At 44.8% G+C, this 15174-nt stretch overlaps 1 protein-coding gene across 1 annotated transcript; it reads right to left on the reverse strand.

Moving 5' to 3' along the window:
- Positions 1–1871: 1871 nt before the first annotated feature.
- Positions 1872–13408, reverse strand: LOC306710442 (putative phospholipid-transporting ATPase IM). The gene is made up of 28 exons (XM_079179004.1): positions 13378–13408; positions 12305–12388; positions 12110–12168; positions 11919–12032; positions 11546–11644; positions 11372–11433; positions 11147–11219; positions 10941–11011; positions 10768–10850; positions 10326–10484; positions 9621–9709; positions 9340–9533; positions 9011–9219; positions 8876–8919; positions 8611–8776; positions 8194–8382; positions 7799–7914; positions 7540–7704; positions 7128–7239; positions 6840–6945; positions 6214–6364; positions 5946–6129; positions 5596–5819; positions 5050–5133; positions 4651–4896; positions 4285–4423; positions 4003–4133; positions 1872–3319 (listed from the first exon to the last, which is right to left on the reverse strand). The coding sequence occupies exons 2-28, from the start codon at positions 12357–12359 to the stop codon at positions 3023–3025; spliced, it is 3621 nt and encodes a 1206-aa protein (XP_079035130.1). The 5' UTR covers positions 12360–12388; positions 13378–13408; the 3' UTR covers positions 1872–3022.
- Between the last annotated feature and the right edge of the window lie 1766 nt (positions 13409–15174).

Genomic DNA, 15174 nt, shown 5'->3' on the forward strand with positions numbered 1-15174 from the left:
GGCCTTCTAATCAACACCTATATAAAGGTTACTCAGCTGTTGTTCCCGTGTCTCGCTGTGATAGCTGATCATGTGCCACGGGGGGACATCGGTTATCCACGGGCGGCAACCTCCGGTTCTGAAAAGTGAAGCCAATGCTGAAGTGCATTGAACTTGCATTCTCTCTACTGGCCATCAGGGGGCGACTCCTCTGGTTGTATAGAAGTCTATGAGAAAATGACTCTACTTCTCTCTTGATTTATTACCTCTGTAAACATTGTAAACATGAGTTTATGGTCTCAATCTCTAGTTTCAAGTCTTCTTCAATACAGCATGATGTTCATTTAGTACATTATGGTCCATTTAGAGTCAAATAGACCATAAAGCAGGGAATGCTTTAGGGCGGGGCTACCTGAGCTGTCTACGGCGTCTCTACCTTACTCAACCGCAGTCCAAATATGGTCACTTGCAAAAAAAAACCAAGATGGCAAACGGCCAAATATGCCAAACTCGAGGCTTCAAAACCGCAGTCCACAAACCAATGGGTGACATCACGATGACTACGTCCACTTCATGTCCATCAAAGAATGAATAGATACGTCTAAGGGGCCTTGAACGACCCCTAGAGGCTGCAATGTGCATTACACATCACAACATGAAAGTATTGATGATTAATGAAAGTATTGATGAGTGACTTTCATTATTAGATCTATTTTTTTTAAATAAATCTTTGTCAAATGACAACGTGAAAAGGTGATGAACCTACAGAGAATTATCACCTGAAGCCTCAGCTCCCCTCAGCTTATACAGAGCTTTATTAAAGAGTCACAGCTCAAAACGGCTGCAAAGTGCCATTTAGTTTCACTCGCATGGCGTAGTTTTAGTTTTAGTTTTAGTTTTTTAATTAGGCCAAAATGTACTTTGTGAAAACAAAATGTAAAATGTGTGATTAAAGTTCAACAATTGTCTGTGTAATCAGAAATAGGATTAAATGATCAAGCCAATGGTTGTGGTATGGGTGTGCCACACAGGCAGGCTATATATAGAGCATACCAGTCCTCTGACCTTCACCGGAGACCGTGGTGCCTGCTCACTGTGCTGCATGGACAGAAAGGGGAGGAGCAAGGGTTTTATTTTTGAGTTACTGGGTTTTTTTTATCAACCTTTGCAGTCATGAACTGTGTTCTTCTTCTTGTGGATCACAAAGCAGACCAGAAGCTTTTCTGGATCCGTGCCATGCTGGGACAGCCCCTCCACCGGTGATGTCATTGCTGGCAGTCCCGAGGACACTGCAGTTGTGGGCTGAATGCAGTACGTGTGTGTGTGTGTGTGTGTGTGTGTGTGTGTGTGTCGTGCAGACGTGACCTGATGTGTAAGGAAGACAGAGAGAGAGTGTGAGAAAAAGAGAGAGAGAGAGAGAGAGAGTAAAAGTGCTCACTGCCACATACATAATGCAAACAAATCTGGAGGGTTGAGGCTCCCTGAAAGAGTCCAGGTTATCAAATATTTACAATAATCAGACATTTTTTGTCCTTCATATACAGATTCTAACGTCTGTGTACAGACTTGTACTCAATGCGTGTTTCTGTCAGTTCATCTACAAAACCTACAAAGACTCGTTTATCAAGAAGTGATGTTTGGAGCTTAAAACATTGAAATCAAACCAGTATATATTTATATATATAAAAATATATATATATATAAAATGTATATATAAGATGTATATATATATGGCATTCCTTGTACTTGATGCATTTCCTTCTCTTTGCTTCCTGTATCACTGTATTGAGTGATGTGTTGTCCGTGGAGGCTCCTATGTGTGTGTGTGTGGAGAGGTGTGTCTCCATCTGATGTCATTATAAGATAAGAGATGTAAGATCATGTGGTCTAGCGATAGAGGTCAATCAAGTTAGGTTTTTTATTCACAGATGTAGAAAGGGTTACATAATACAGTGAATGACATCATGGCAAAGTATGTGCTTGGACTGGAAAAAAAAAAGAAGGAGTTATTTTATGAATATCGTGTGCTGCCTGCTGGTCCCTCGTATGACACTTAAACCATCACACCTTTATGTTAATACGGAGACAAAGAATACTGCAGAGCTACATCTCTTCACAGGCGACAGAAACAGAGCAGAGCAATAATACGCCATTTAAAAAAAATCTTCATGATATATAATTATGTAAACAGAGTGAAAATAGGTTCATCGTGGATTTCTACTGAAATCACAGTTTTATGCTTTCTAAGAATGACACCCTGAGAACAAACTATTAAAAAGGTACAAAATGCAACTTCATGTTGCAGGCAGTGTGGTGATACAGTTTCTCCAGATCAGCCAGTGGCAACCTTTTACATTCATTCATTTACATTTCATTTCAACTTAACTTTCTATAAAATCACAACAATTTGGTGTTCATGACACAGAGTTAATCTCATCGCAGTTTCCTGGTTTTACATATTTGAGCTTGTTAAGGACAAACTGTATCCAATGTTTCTGGCCGTTTCATGAAGCTTACCATAAGTCTGACCCCTCCAGGCTTATGTTTCTGATTATTTCTGGGATAGGTCGTGTATCAGTCTCCTCTGGCAGCTATGAGTAGAGACATGTTTCACAGGTTGCATGATCCTGAAAGACTGATTTGCAGTGTAATGCCAATAAAGTTGAATTGAAATGAACTGGAATTTCTCCTTTTTGCAATTAATAAGGGCTTTTCAGCATCTGAGAGATTCAAGTTTGCATCCCTGCTTAAACACATTTGTTGATTGTCGTTATAATAGAATAAATTGAAGCCAAAATGTGTCTGGGAGGAAGAATGTAAAACCTTGTGGTACGCTTTGGAAAATGCTCAGCAGTGATGTAGACTGCAGCATATATACTGTATGAGTGTTGCTGAAACACACAGAAGCACCCATGTGGTCCTTTAAGGTTGTTTGTGCTGTCAAGTTCAACATCTTCACAGTGATATTCATCCATTAGATTCAATACAACTTGAGTTGGAGTCAGACTCAGTTTTAGGTGTAAACGTTCGACCGGGTTCCCGCTCACTGTGCTGCGGCCGCCCCTCCGGTCCGCGGGGGGCTCTGCGAGTCCTCCGCCTCCTCTGCGATGGTGCGGTAGTGCTGCGGCTGGTTCTGAGCCAGCGGGGAGTCCGTCTGCGTGAACAGCGCCGGGCGGCTCCTCAGCGGCAGCTTCAGCAGGAACCTCCGAGACGTCACCAGGTCGCCGTAGCCCTGCGCGTGGGAGAAGGCGTAGCCGGAGCGACGGGTGCTGATCCGCCTGGTCGGGGGGCGGCGAGGCGCCGGCGCCGGCAGCGCCTCCTTCCGCACCTTATGTCTCACCTAGAGGAGGGACAGAGGGACCGGTCTTCACTGCAGACTTCTTAATATGGGCACATTTGCTCATTCAGAATGGTTTATTGCTATTAATCATCATGCTTTGTCAGGGTGCACCTCCCTCTAATGTTTTGTCTTTATCATGATAGTATACACATACACACCTACTCCTGGCTTATACCATCATGTGACCTTAGAATTATTATAAGGCTCTAGTCTATATCTAAATATCCATAATATACAAGTGACAACTGTGTCTGATACTGTGACTACCTCATAGATTACACCAGTTAAGGCCAACATTTTATATGTAGGAATCTGAGATAAGTAGATAGTTACTGAACGTTTCTGTAGTCTGATGTGAACGCTACCATGATGCTAACTGGTGTCTGTGTATATCTCATGTAGCTACAGCTGAATGACTCCCTTCAGTAACAGGTGATTTTATGTATTAAAAAAAAGTAAAACTGAATGATAGAACCTTAAAATTCCAGTGTCTCAACATTCAAACATATTCCAGACTTTGGTCACGAACATTAAACCAAGTAAATGTGACCACAGAAGACTGTGGGTATTCTTCTTATCCATGATAGTTAAATGACCTTATTATTGCCATATATCATATTCTATCACCCAGAAAGCTTTATGTGTTGAGGGAGAACAGATTCCCGTGTCATGTGTCGTCTCACCTTGTCGTTGGCGGTCGGCCGAAGCTGAATTAGGATGAAGCGGAACGCCACCACGGGCAGAATGCAGAGGAGGGACGTCAGGAGGATGGTGAGCCAGACGTTGGGCTGGATCAGAGAGTTTCTTGCTGTGCCTGGAAGCATCAGACCAGCAGCAACAATCACACAGTAGCAATTATTACCACCAACCATATAATATCGCACGTGGCTTGTAGGTGACTTTTTGTCTTTTGAAAGACGCGGGCAGCACCAAGCTGCCTCTCTGAATGAGCTGAATGTACTCACCGATGAAGGGGAAAGAGGAGGTGAAGATGAGGAACATGCCGTTGCTGTACATGGTTAATGTGACGGCGAAGTAAGCGGCCAGGCTGCCCCACACAAAGAACTGGTTCATTGCTGTCCAGTAAGAGGTGTCCAGACACAGCTGCAGCAATGCAAAAGCACTTTCTATTTTAAATTCAGCCGCACATGTTCATTCATTCATAAGGGCGGGTGCTAAGAATAAAATGCACCGCAGCACAAGTCACTTTGGTGCAAGCAGAAATGGCAATTTGACAAATACACAAAAATGAGCACATCCGGGCTAATCCGGTTATTGATACAGAAACGGTGCCGCCTCAGCGTGCCGTGCTGCTTCTCGGTGTTCCTCACCTGCACGCTCATCACGATCAGCAGACAGGTCTGCGCCAGCAGAGCAAAGGACTGGTAGTCGGCGATGTCTTTGCCGTCGTCTCGGACCGTGTCGTGCATGGCGGCCCACGGGATGAAGAAGAGGATGAGGGAGCTGTAGCAGCTGTGCATCATGCAGCGCACGAAGGCCTTCTTACTGAAGTACAGGTTGAGCTGGCCCGGAGAGTAGAGCTGAGGGTACTGGAAGCTCCAGCGGTCATTCACGTCCTGCAGACACAGAGGAGAGGAGAGAAGAGGAGAGGATACAGGTGGGGTGTGAAGGACTGAGACATTAAATGATATTGATCAGAAGAACATGTTGAATTTGAGTCGGTGAGCTATTTCAAAGTAGTTGAATATTACTTTTCTCTTAGTGCATACCTGGTCAAAGATGCTCATGCCGAGGACAGGAAGTGCTGTGTAAACCAGGTTGTACAATGTGATGAACCACTCGTCATACACAGTCTATGAACACGAAAAACAAAGAGGACATTAAACATGTAAATACAGCTTTAATAACATTGTATATATTAAGGTTGAACATTTGTTAAATATGGGAACATTTCATTGTATTGTGCTGTTAAATTATTGTTTTGCTGATGTACAAGTGTCCAGACAGGTCTCTCCAATTTCATTTGAGTTTATAGAGCATATCTGCTGAGTTGTTCCCATAGACTTTATTGGTATATGTTTATGTTATATATACTCCTATTGGTTTGTGGACTGACGTTTTTGTGCTATGAATGCATAAAATGTATTTAATATTGGCATATTATTACATATAAAATATATTTACAAGTTTTAAAGTTTCTTTCAATATGCATTCTTCTTAGAGTGAATCGTGTGCCTCACTAGATCACACATTTTTTTCACTCTGCATGTAACCCATTAACATGATGTGACATCATACCAAAACATGTCCCTCACCTGAGCAGAGAAGCCGCAGAAGAAGGCGTACCAGAAATGCACGAAGGTGAAGGTGAAGTTCTTGTAAAAGAAATATTGCAGGAACTTGCACATGCGCAGGTAGGACCAGCGACCGTGCACCAGCAGGAGGCGCTGAAGGTACCGGAACTGGGCGAAGGAGTAGTCGCTGGAGAGAACCGCCTGCATGCCCTCCTGACCGCTGATACCCACACCGATATGAGCAGCTGGAGGCCGGACAGAAAGCAGAAAGACACAGTTCTAACTATTGACCAAGTGTTTGCTTTTACTGCGAATACGTCTGTCTGATTCTCATGGTTCTGGTAATAGTGCCCTGAGATGAATGAGCTCACCCTTGATCATGCTGACGTCGTTGGCCCCGTCACCAATGGCCAGAGTGACGGCCTGCTTGTATTTCTTGACCAGCTGAACCACCTGGGCCTTCTGCAGAGGGGTGACCCTGCAACAAATCACTGTCTGACACATGCATGCTGTCCTCAGCAGCTCCAGATGCAGGTCCTTATCCAGTGCAAAGGCCTGAGGGCCAAAGGGAAGACGGGATTAGAGGACCGCGACAAGGTCATGAGTCAACACAACCCCACTTAAAAAAAGCCTTCTTACCAGACTGTGCCCATTTATAACGAGGCCATAATCTCCGTCCACCTTCTCGTCCTCCACTCTCTCCGTCTTCTGAAGCCAGAACAGGCCGGCTCGAGCCTTGATCACAGACGGCTCCTCCGCTGAGTCGGGACACATTATCCTCCGAGCATTCCTGAAAACATGGGGATGGTCGGTTGAGTTAAAGAAAAGCTCTTTTTGTGTTTGTTTCTCACGAACTCTACTTTTTCATTTGGGATGTAAACAAATTGTTTTACTAGCCAAAAGTCATTTGCCAAAAATTAAAACACGATGCCAGCAGGGCTTAGAGTTCAATGGTAGACTTTAATCAGCCACTCCTCTTCTTCATGGGTGTTTGTTAACATAATGAAAATGAAATCAAGGAGCCATTGCTTCAAGTACAGTTATCATAGTAAACTGCATATTTGAACAGTAACTAAGGGGGGCGGGGCATTGTCATAAAGAGCAGCACTTAGCATATCAGTCACTATACAAAAATAAAATGTATGTCAACTTGTGTCGAATACATTATCAGTCCTTAACTTTTGTTGTCCTAGTTACATTAAATATGTTGACATTGGCCATTTTCTCTGGAGAAAATACATTTCTATTTGTTATTTCTTTCTCACCGTAGCTCCTCTTTGACTCCTTCAGCCGTGTTGGCTGCCACAACGAAAATCTCCTTCATCTCCTCTCTCAGCATGTTGCAGGAATAGCCGATGTTCTCCGCCGTCTCTGTTTCAAACCGTCCACAACAGTTACTGTGACGCAAATCATCGGTCAGACAAGCCAGACATTCACTCCGTGACTCTGGTTCATTTACACATGAAACAGCTTTTTTTCTGGTTAGGGTTCCTGACACATGATTAGATCAACAGTGAGAGAAATAGGAGGAACATGAACTCTGTGACACTAACCCTGTTTATCACCAGTTAAAACCCAGATCTTGATGTCAGCTTTAGCCAGCTGCTCTATGGTCTGTGGAACGCCGTCCTGCAGCTTGTCCTCCACAGCCGTCGCTCCCAACAGCTAAAAAACACGGAGTACAGGGTGGACGTGTCAAAAACGATTTATTCTGTGTGTAGAAATGCAACAATATTTCCAATGTTCTTGTTCTTTCTCTGGCAGAATTAAAACATTCATTAACACATTCATTTAAATGAAGCAATGCTGGTTTAATTTGCCGTTAAATCTGCATCTGAGATATTTGTGGTGGTCTGAGGCAGGTTTTCATAATTACTCGGTGTTGGTTATTTCTGTATATAAACTTATTGCTGAGCAAATCAAACTATGCTGAGACGTGTCGAAGCATTCAGCGGGTGGACTAACCTGCAGGTCTTTCTCTATCTCTTCGTAAAGCTCATCCAGCCTCTCCTCTCGGTCCCCCATGGCGGTGCTGGCCTCGTGGTGGCGCAGTTTCCACTCATCCATGTAGCTCTCATCCAAGTCCTTGTAGGCCAGGACCAGCGTGCGAAGGCCGTCTCCTGCATACTCCTGTTCCAGTTGGACAAATCAAAAATTGAATTTAAAAAACTTTAGTTTAAGATCGGCAAACACGGTGCGAAAACCCCCCGACGGCATCACTCACGTTGAGGTGTCTGGTGGTCACCTCCATCAGCTTGTTGCAGGACGGGTGCAGTCTTTCATAGATGATGGTGTCGGCTCCTTTGCAGTAAAGAGTCAGCTTGCCTTCGGGGCTACGCACTGGAACACATGTTGGAAGTCGTGAGGCGACGCATAGACTTTCATTATAGGATGACATGAATTAAAATAAATCCATGCAAACAAGTAAAAGACACATAAATCTCAGTTATCTGATCGTCCTTGAATGCACCAATGGGGATTTGAAACCACGAAGGCAACGAATGACTTTGTATGACGGCTTAAATAACTCAGGATAATTCTCTTAAAGAATCTATAGAGACTCAAACGCCATATTCTGGCCACATGACAGACATAGTTTGAACCACTGCTGTCTCTCACCTATGACCGACATTCTCTTGCGTACGTTGTTGAAGTCGAGAACGGCCAGGAGTTCGTAGTCCACCTGTCGGCCCATCTCCACGGCCGTGATGGTCTCTGGCGTGCGCGAGCGGAACACGAAACCGAAGTTCCTCGCCGCGGTCACCAGAGCGCCCTCGTCGGGAGACTGAGCCTGATAGAAGAGCTCGCCTGCCAGGAGATGAAGACAAGAGAGGAGGGAAGAGAGAGAAAGTTCAGGTGTGAACATGTGTGCAGTGGGTTGCATTGTAAAAGAAAGAAAGAGAAGGAATCTGTATAACTCAGGGCTGAGCTCACACACATTTCATCACCAGAGACAGAACATACACCGTGTAATTCTTCTGTTTTAAACCTCTGCATCCATGTAGCAACAAAGCCGCTCCATTGGAGGACGCTCACCCTCTTTCTTTTCCTCGGGCATGACGGTGTGGCACAGAGCCAGCAGGCGGAAGAAGGCCTGAGCCTCCGGGTTTCCCTCTCTCACCGTCTCCACCAGACTGTGGTCGTGAAAGAAGAACTTTGGATCGGCCAGCTGGTTCCAGGAGAAGTCCACTCTCTCACTCTTCTGCGGGTTAAAAGAAGCACACAAGAGAGACAAAAGAGTTGGCGTGGTACACACAATTCACAAGAATATACAAACGGTGTGTCAGTATTCTCCTCTCACCTCCGTTATTTCTACCCTTTGTCCAGAAAAGTCAAACAGCTCCCCTGAATAACAGAGACACACACTAAATCAATCATTCAGCCCGTGCTGGTGCGTCCATGCAACTGAACTTTGTATGTGAGCAGAGCAGCTCACCGTAAGCTTTCCCATTGATGGAGCACTTGTTGAAAGTCATGATGTTCTGCGTCAGGGTGCCGGTCTTGTCGCTGAAGATGTATTTGATCTGGCCCAGCTCCTCGTTGAGCGTGGTGGTCCTCGCCTGAGCCGGGGTGTCGTTCTTGGGGTAATACATCTTCCTGTCCCAGTCGATGAAGAAGCTGTTCCCCAGACGGATGATCTCCACACTGACATCGACACACATGGGGGGGGGGGGGGGGAGAGTGTGAGAAGAGGACTCTTGAACTTACGTCGCGATATCTTTCGTCGCTTTTCCGATTACGTCGTCGTTCTTCGCCGGAACTCACCTGACGTAGAGAGAGATAGGCACCACCGTGTTGAGCACGATGACGTAGGACCAGAAGGAGAGGAAGGAGGAGAGGGCGGCGTTAACCCCTTGCTCACGGGGGAGGAAGATTGTGAACACTGAGCCCTCCCTCATCTCCCAGATGCCATTGCCGATGGCCAGAACGGCGCACATAGACGCCAGGAAGCCGAAGATCTGATAGAGTCAAGATATCACACATCTCAATATAAAATATATATATATGTGTATTTATGTGGCAGTGGGCACGGACATGAAACTCACACACAACACCAGGACATTCATCAGGTGATCAATGCTCGTCCGTTTGAATGTTGTCTTTCCACTGTTCTGCATCAGCTTGGTGTCGGGACCTGCAGAGATTCCATCACTTGTTATTATCCATACGCTGAAGGGAACATCTTGATCTGTCATTAATACGTAGTGAAGTTTGTACTTTTATTCACATTCTCACATGTAGGCCTATAACGTTACAATGTAACGAACTATAACTTGCACTTTACTCAGTGACTGTTAAATGCAAGCTACAGTGGAGATAGTTTAATTGAGTCGTTTTATCTCTTTTTGTTGCCTGGTTCGTTTAGGTTCAATATGTTTGCAAGTGAGTGCAGTACTGCACTCACTTCAACAGTCTGTTGGTTTCTGTATTTAACTTAACTTACCAATACTATTCTACTAACCATTACTTGCTATTATCTTTGCAAATGTTATTAATTCTTATTCAATGCCGTATTCTACTGTCATGTCAATTCATGACTTTGTTATTGTTGGTCTTCTTTAGACACACACACACACACACTGGAACTGGTCTGTCTTGTGTAGCGTGAGCGCCCTCTGCTGGGCCCCTGCAGACGTGCGTGGTGCGCCCCTAGTTTATGCGTCCCCCCCCCCCCCCCCCCCGTGCAGGTTTCTTTTTTGGGGACCACATTCTGTTGTTAGCATAATATTTCGGTGGGAGCAATAATTTACCACCGAAGATGACCAGACCGAAGCACCACTCTGTGTTCCTCAGGGTGCATCCTCTGAGCAGCACCTTGTCATTGTCCAGAGAGTAGGTCTGTCCGTCCAGGGAGAGGGTTCCTCTGAACTTATCTAGACGGTTGTTGGGAGGCTCACACCGCACTTCACCTGAGAGAGAGAGAGAGAGAGAGAGAGAGAGAGAGAGAGAGAGAGAGAGAGAGAGAGAGAGAGAGAGAGAGACATCACAGCTGAGTTAACACTTTGATAGTGTGATGTATTCATGAGGAAAAGCAGTTATTTAGTTCTACACTTCATTGTGTAATTTCCATTGTTCGTACCTCATTTCTTTTTACCACAGCTCCAACACAAAAAGGATGAATTTGAATGAAAATGAATACAGAGAAATCCCCGCATCTTGACCAAATATCCCGTATAAATACTGTTTCTTCACCCTTGAAGCCGGCCAGGGAGTCAGTGCTGTCCCCCATGTCTCCGGTTACAGTCAGGGCCTGTTTCACCTTCAGATTGGTTTCACTGGGGGGAGACACGGAGAGCACGTGAGCAGGACCCGACTGAAGGGGGGAAATCCAAGACCAGTGTGTCAGCCACGCACACGACACTTACCCGTCCAACTCAGCCGTTTCCACGTAGACCAGGTTAAGAGGCTCACTGCTGGACAGCAACATGAGGTCGGCCTTCAAAACGAAAGCGTTGAACACAGAGAAAGTAGATCGTAGATAAACAAAGAACTTTGTCTTGGGCTCAGCGGCCCTGTTGTTATCACTGAAATCATCAAAGTGTAGGTGCTGTAAAAGAATCTCCATACTCACTGTGACAAACTGATTATTCTCCAGCTTGATTATGTCTCCAACCTGAACATTCATCCATTTTTCATTTCTCAGTCTGCCAGAAAAATGAAAAAACACGACAAGATCACGACACTACAGAAAAACAATATAAACGTGACCCTTTGAAGCTCAACAAGCTGTATATTTGTACTTTTTAATCATTTATTAGATGAATATAGTGTGGAATTTGCATGGCAAATGACTCACTCTCCATCGATGAGGACGTCCACCATGCGGTTATTCACCTGCTTGTCGCTTCTGTGCCGGTTCTACTCAAAACAGTGAAAACATTTGCGGTTAAATTCGCATGTTTGAACTACTTTCTGTTTCAATGTTTGAGCGGAATCCCCACGAGGCGCCAGGAGATCGATTCCTTCTTACTATGTCATCGCTGGCGTCTTTGACCGCCGTTATGGTCAGCACCAAGAACAGAGGGACGGCCGTGGTGAACCAGGACAGAGAGGAGACTTGTGGGATGAGCTGTCAACGGCACCAAACGCACACATTTAAAATGCTTTAATACCATTATCTATATTATAATGCTCTGCATTATATAATCCTCTTTTTACACGTGCATCATATATTCTGGAAGCTAAATACCGTTAGGTCAAAGGTCAAAGTCCTACCCCGAATATTTAGCAAAGACATCGGTCTATCACGCCGCTATCAGTTAGCATACATACCCATAATCCCCCACTGCCTACATTTGTGATGCACAGTCCACGTTGACCCGAAACAAAGTCACAGTGTCTACCTGGAGGACCATGAGGAAGAGGAAGTAGGCGTTGGCGAGCCTCCGGAACTGCTCGAAGAGGTTGAGCGGCAGGAAGGTGAAAAGGTTGTATTTGGAGGTCTTGATGGCGTTGTCCTGAAGGATGAGGGAAGTGACAGATGAGAGGTGGCAAAAAGCAGACGAGCGGTTCTCCGTCTCACGTCCATACTTACGGCATAGTGGTAAGACAGGTTGAAAGGTCTGTCATTCGCTCGAAAGTGTCTCTCCTCCTCTGTGAGAAAAAGTAACGGTGGGACAAATGGGTCTCTTTAATTGTTAAGGACAACATGCAGCGTTTGTCCACTGTGTGCTACCAGAAGAACCCTTTAAGAACATTCAATGTGCAAGTTGTGAGCTCCAGATCTCACCTGCCTTTTCCACTTTCCCGCACAACGGGCCAAAGTACGACGTCAGCGACTCCATCTCTAGCTCAGCGTCTCCACATCTCACGCCTGGAGAAAGAGCATCGTGTTCACTGATCACAGAGGGACGGATATAGCCAGCGAGGCCAAGAGACCTTTCTTCTTAGCTGGACCGAAAAAAAAGAGATTCAGCGACTGAAAGGGGGAACCGGTTTGTTTATTGGAGGTCTTGTTTGCGTGCGATTACGGTTAAGACTCTAGTTTGCTCTTACAGCCGTAAAAAAAAAAGGACAAAAAATGAAAGTATGTTTCAATAAACACTTGAAGGCCACATGACGTCCAGGCGAGAAAACAAAGACCTGCATGAGGTGATGTCGGGCGACATCCTTGAGACGTTCTTTTTATCTGCGCTGCAGAGCTGTAAATGCACGGAGGCACTCCCTTCTCAACCCTTTGTACCAGAGGGAAGTCTACGGCGGATAATCCATAACCACAAAGATCAAGATAGCCATGTGACCGTGAACGTTTGACTTGGTCACAATGAACTTTGAATACGCAGCAGAAAATCTATAGTTTTTGCTTGGTGTTTGTGGTTTTTTTTACCTGCGGATAAGTACAAAAACGGAACAGGAAGAATGCAAAATGTCTACAGTGAAATCCATAAGAATAAAACATTAAGAAGTAATCGGTGGCCGATCCTCGCCCTGAATACATAGCAACTTATTCCCCAGTATTACTTCTCAACATAAGACAAATAGAATTGTTTGTCGTCTTCTTTCAGGTACAGTAGATGGGACATACTTTGTCATCGTTACACTGTGCTGCTTAGCAATATCCTGACTTGTCTCTATGTACAGCTCAGACCACTAAAGCCTGCTCCAAGCCAAAGGGAATGGTCGGGCAAGTGTCTCACACTCGCATAACTAATGAAATGGAAAACAAATAGGCTCCGACTTTGATTTAAAATGTGACTCGTATTACAAAAGGGTTTGAAACGTGAGTCTCTTTTCCCCCCTAAAGTGCTGTACATCCACCATTTCTCCAATGTCTGCAAAACAAATGAAAAAGCAGCCACATACCTCAAACAACTAAAAAGTGACTTCCTGTGCACAGTCCACACACACACATAGAGACACAGGAACACGGGGCCTCAACGGAAAACAATAGAGACAAACTTCAATCCTCCCTCTGCTTCCGCCTCAGGTGAAATAAATCCAGTCTCCCCCCCCCACTTTGTCTGTGCTCTGTCTGGACTCCCAGGCACCGCCGGAGAACAGGGCTTGACCGGGGGCCCTCCAGCAGGGATGAAAGACACGCAGGATGGACGACAGGTGAAGCGGTGTGGTGGTGATAGAGAGGCGCCTACTAACAGTGGTTCGGTTTCAGGTTGAAGCAGGAAGAGCTGCCCGCTCCATGACGCCTAACAGCTCAGGCCTAAAGCAAACAGTGCAGCGATCTTTGGACCTGGATGCAGAGGCGGCGCAGGAGTGGAAAGAGGGGCTGTAAAAAAAAAAAAAACAGCACAGGTGCACGGGCCCCCGGCCAATCAGGGGCCAGCGTTACGGCGGTCAGGTAGCACACACCCTGTGACGGGTACGCATGCTCGGACCCAGGACTCTCTCCTTCTCACAGGCATCTGTTACTTGAAGGACCGAGATTTTTTTTTTGGGGATTTACTAAAATGTCAACTCTAAATATTGTGACTTCATGGCTGACAGAAATGGAATTTAATACCTGGACTAGAACACAAAGGGAGGGCTGTGTGACGTCCAGGGGACCTCAACACGAACAGCTTGCTGAATTAGTTATTGTGTGTGTGTGCGTGTGTGTGTGTGTGTGTGTGTGTGCCCCACGTACAACACACACATAAACCTGTGAGAAGATGGAACTCAACAACGATGTCACGTGGATCAATTTACAGACATTCAAAATGGAAAAAGAAGAAGAAAGAAAGCCAGTGTGATGAGAATCAAAGAACATATTGCGTTTCATAACGTTTGTAGTTGTTGCCAAGAAGAGAACTCATGCTGTCGTTTCCTCATTAGACTTAGGAAGTCTGGTGCAATAACTCTACATGACTTTAGTTTATACTGATTAAAGCATGTAACGGTGAATGAAAAGTAAACTAAGTGTGTGTCTCTTCAAGAAAACAGACACAAGAAGTGAAATATGATACTTCTATGAAGGCAAATCACTGTCAAAATCCGAGAGCGCAAATGAGATCCATGCGCGCGCGTATTTTACTTTGACTTTTATATCACATAATCAAAACCAAATGAAACTATAACAGGAATGTGTATGCTTCAGTTGATCTCACCTAGTATCGGGGTTGGGGGCTGCGGATGCGTTGAATAAGGCCGGTGTTTGACATTATGAGTATGAGTATTAGTATCCGCCTACAGAGGAAGATCAAGAACTGAGACAGAAGTGCGGACTCAAGTCGTCTACATTGTTCTGCATGCTGAAACAACATTTTATTCAAAGTGATCTTTAAGAAATCAAAGGTTTTCTGAATGTTAACATAAGAGGACAAGACTGCTCCCCTCAAAGGCTACATCACTGTTTTACAGGTAGCATTTTCTACAGTGAGTAGAGTTCAGATCATCCTTTTATCTAAAAGCTGCAACTTTTTTGATAATCAATTTTAAATGTTTGCTTATCAGCATAATCGAAGTAATGAAAGTAATTGTCAGTTGCAACAATCTCAATAGACCTCTGATAGCATGCAGTGACATTGTGTGATAAAGATTCAGCACAGTACTGGGTTTGAAGGAAATTTCAATCGACCAGCATTTTAAATGATTCATTGTTTCTTCCAGAGTCACATCAGACTTGTTTAGTAATTCATTCTTAATTTAGTCTTCACAGGTAAGAGT

The sequence above is a fragment of the Pholis gunnellus genome, assembly GCF_910591455.1.
Source record: "Pholis gunnellus genome assembly, chromosome: 18".
In the NCBI taxonomy this organism is placed as follows: domain Eukaryota; kingdom Metazoa; phylum Chordata; class Actinopteri; order Perciformes; family Pholidae; genus Pholis; species Pholis gunnellus.

What these genes read in the sequence shown, in the direction of transcription:
- LOC306710442 (XM_079179004.1), bottom strand. Translation starts at nt 12,359, where the DNA reads ATGGAGTCGCTGACGTCGTACTTTGGCCCGTTGTGCGGGAAAGTGGAA. An exon ending in GACGTCCTCATCGATGGAGA is followed by an intron (nt 11,220 to 11,371) that starts GTGAGTCATTTG and finishes TTTTTCTGGCAG; the next exon opens with ACTGAGAAATGAAAAATGGA. An exon ending in GCATGAGCATCTTTGACCAG is followed by an intron (nt 4,897 to 5,049) that starts GTATGCACTAAG and finishes CTGTGTCTGCAG; the next exon opens with GACGTGAATGACCGCTGGAG.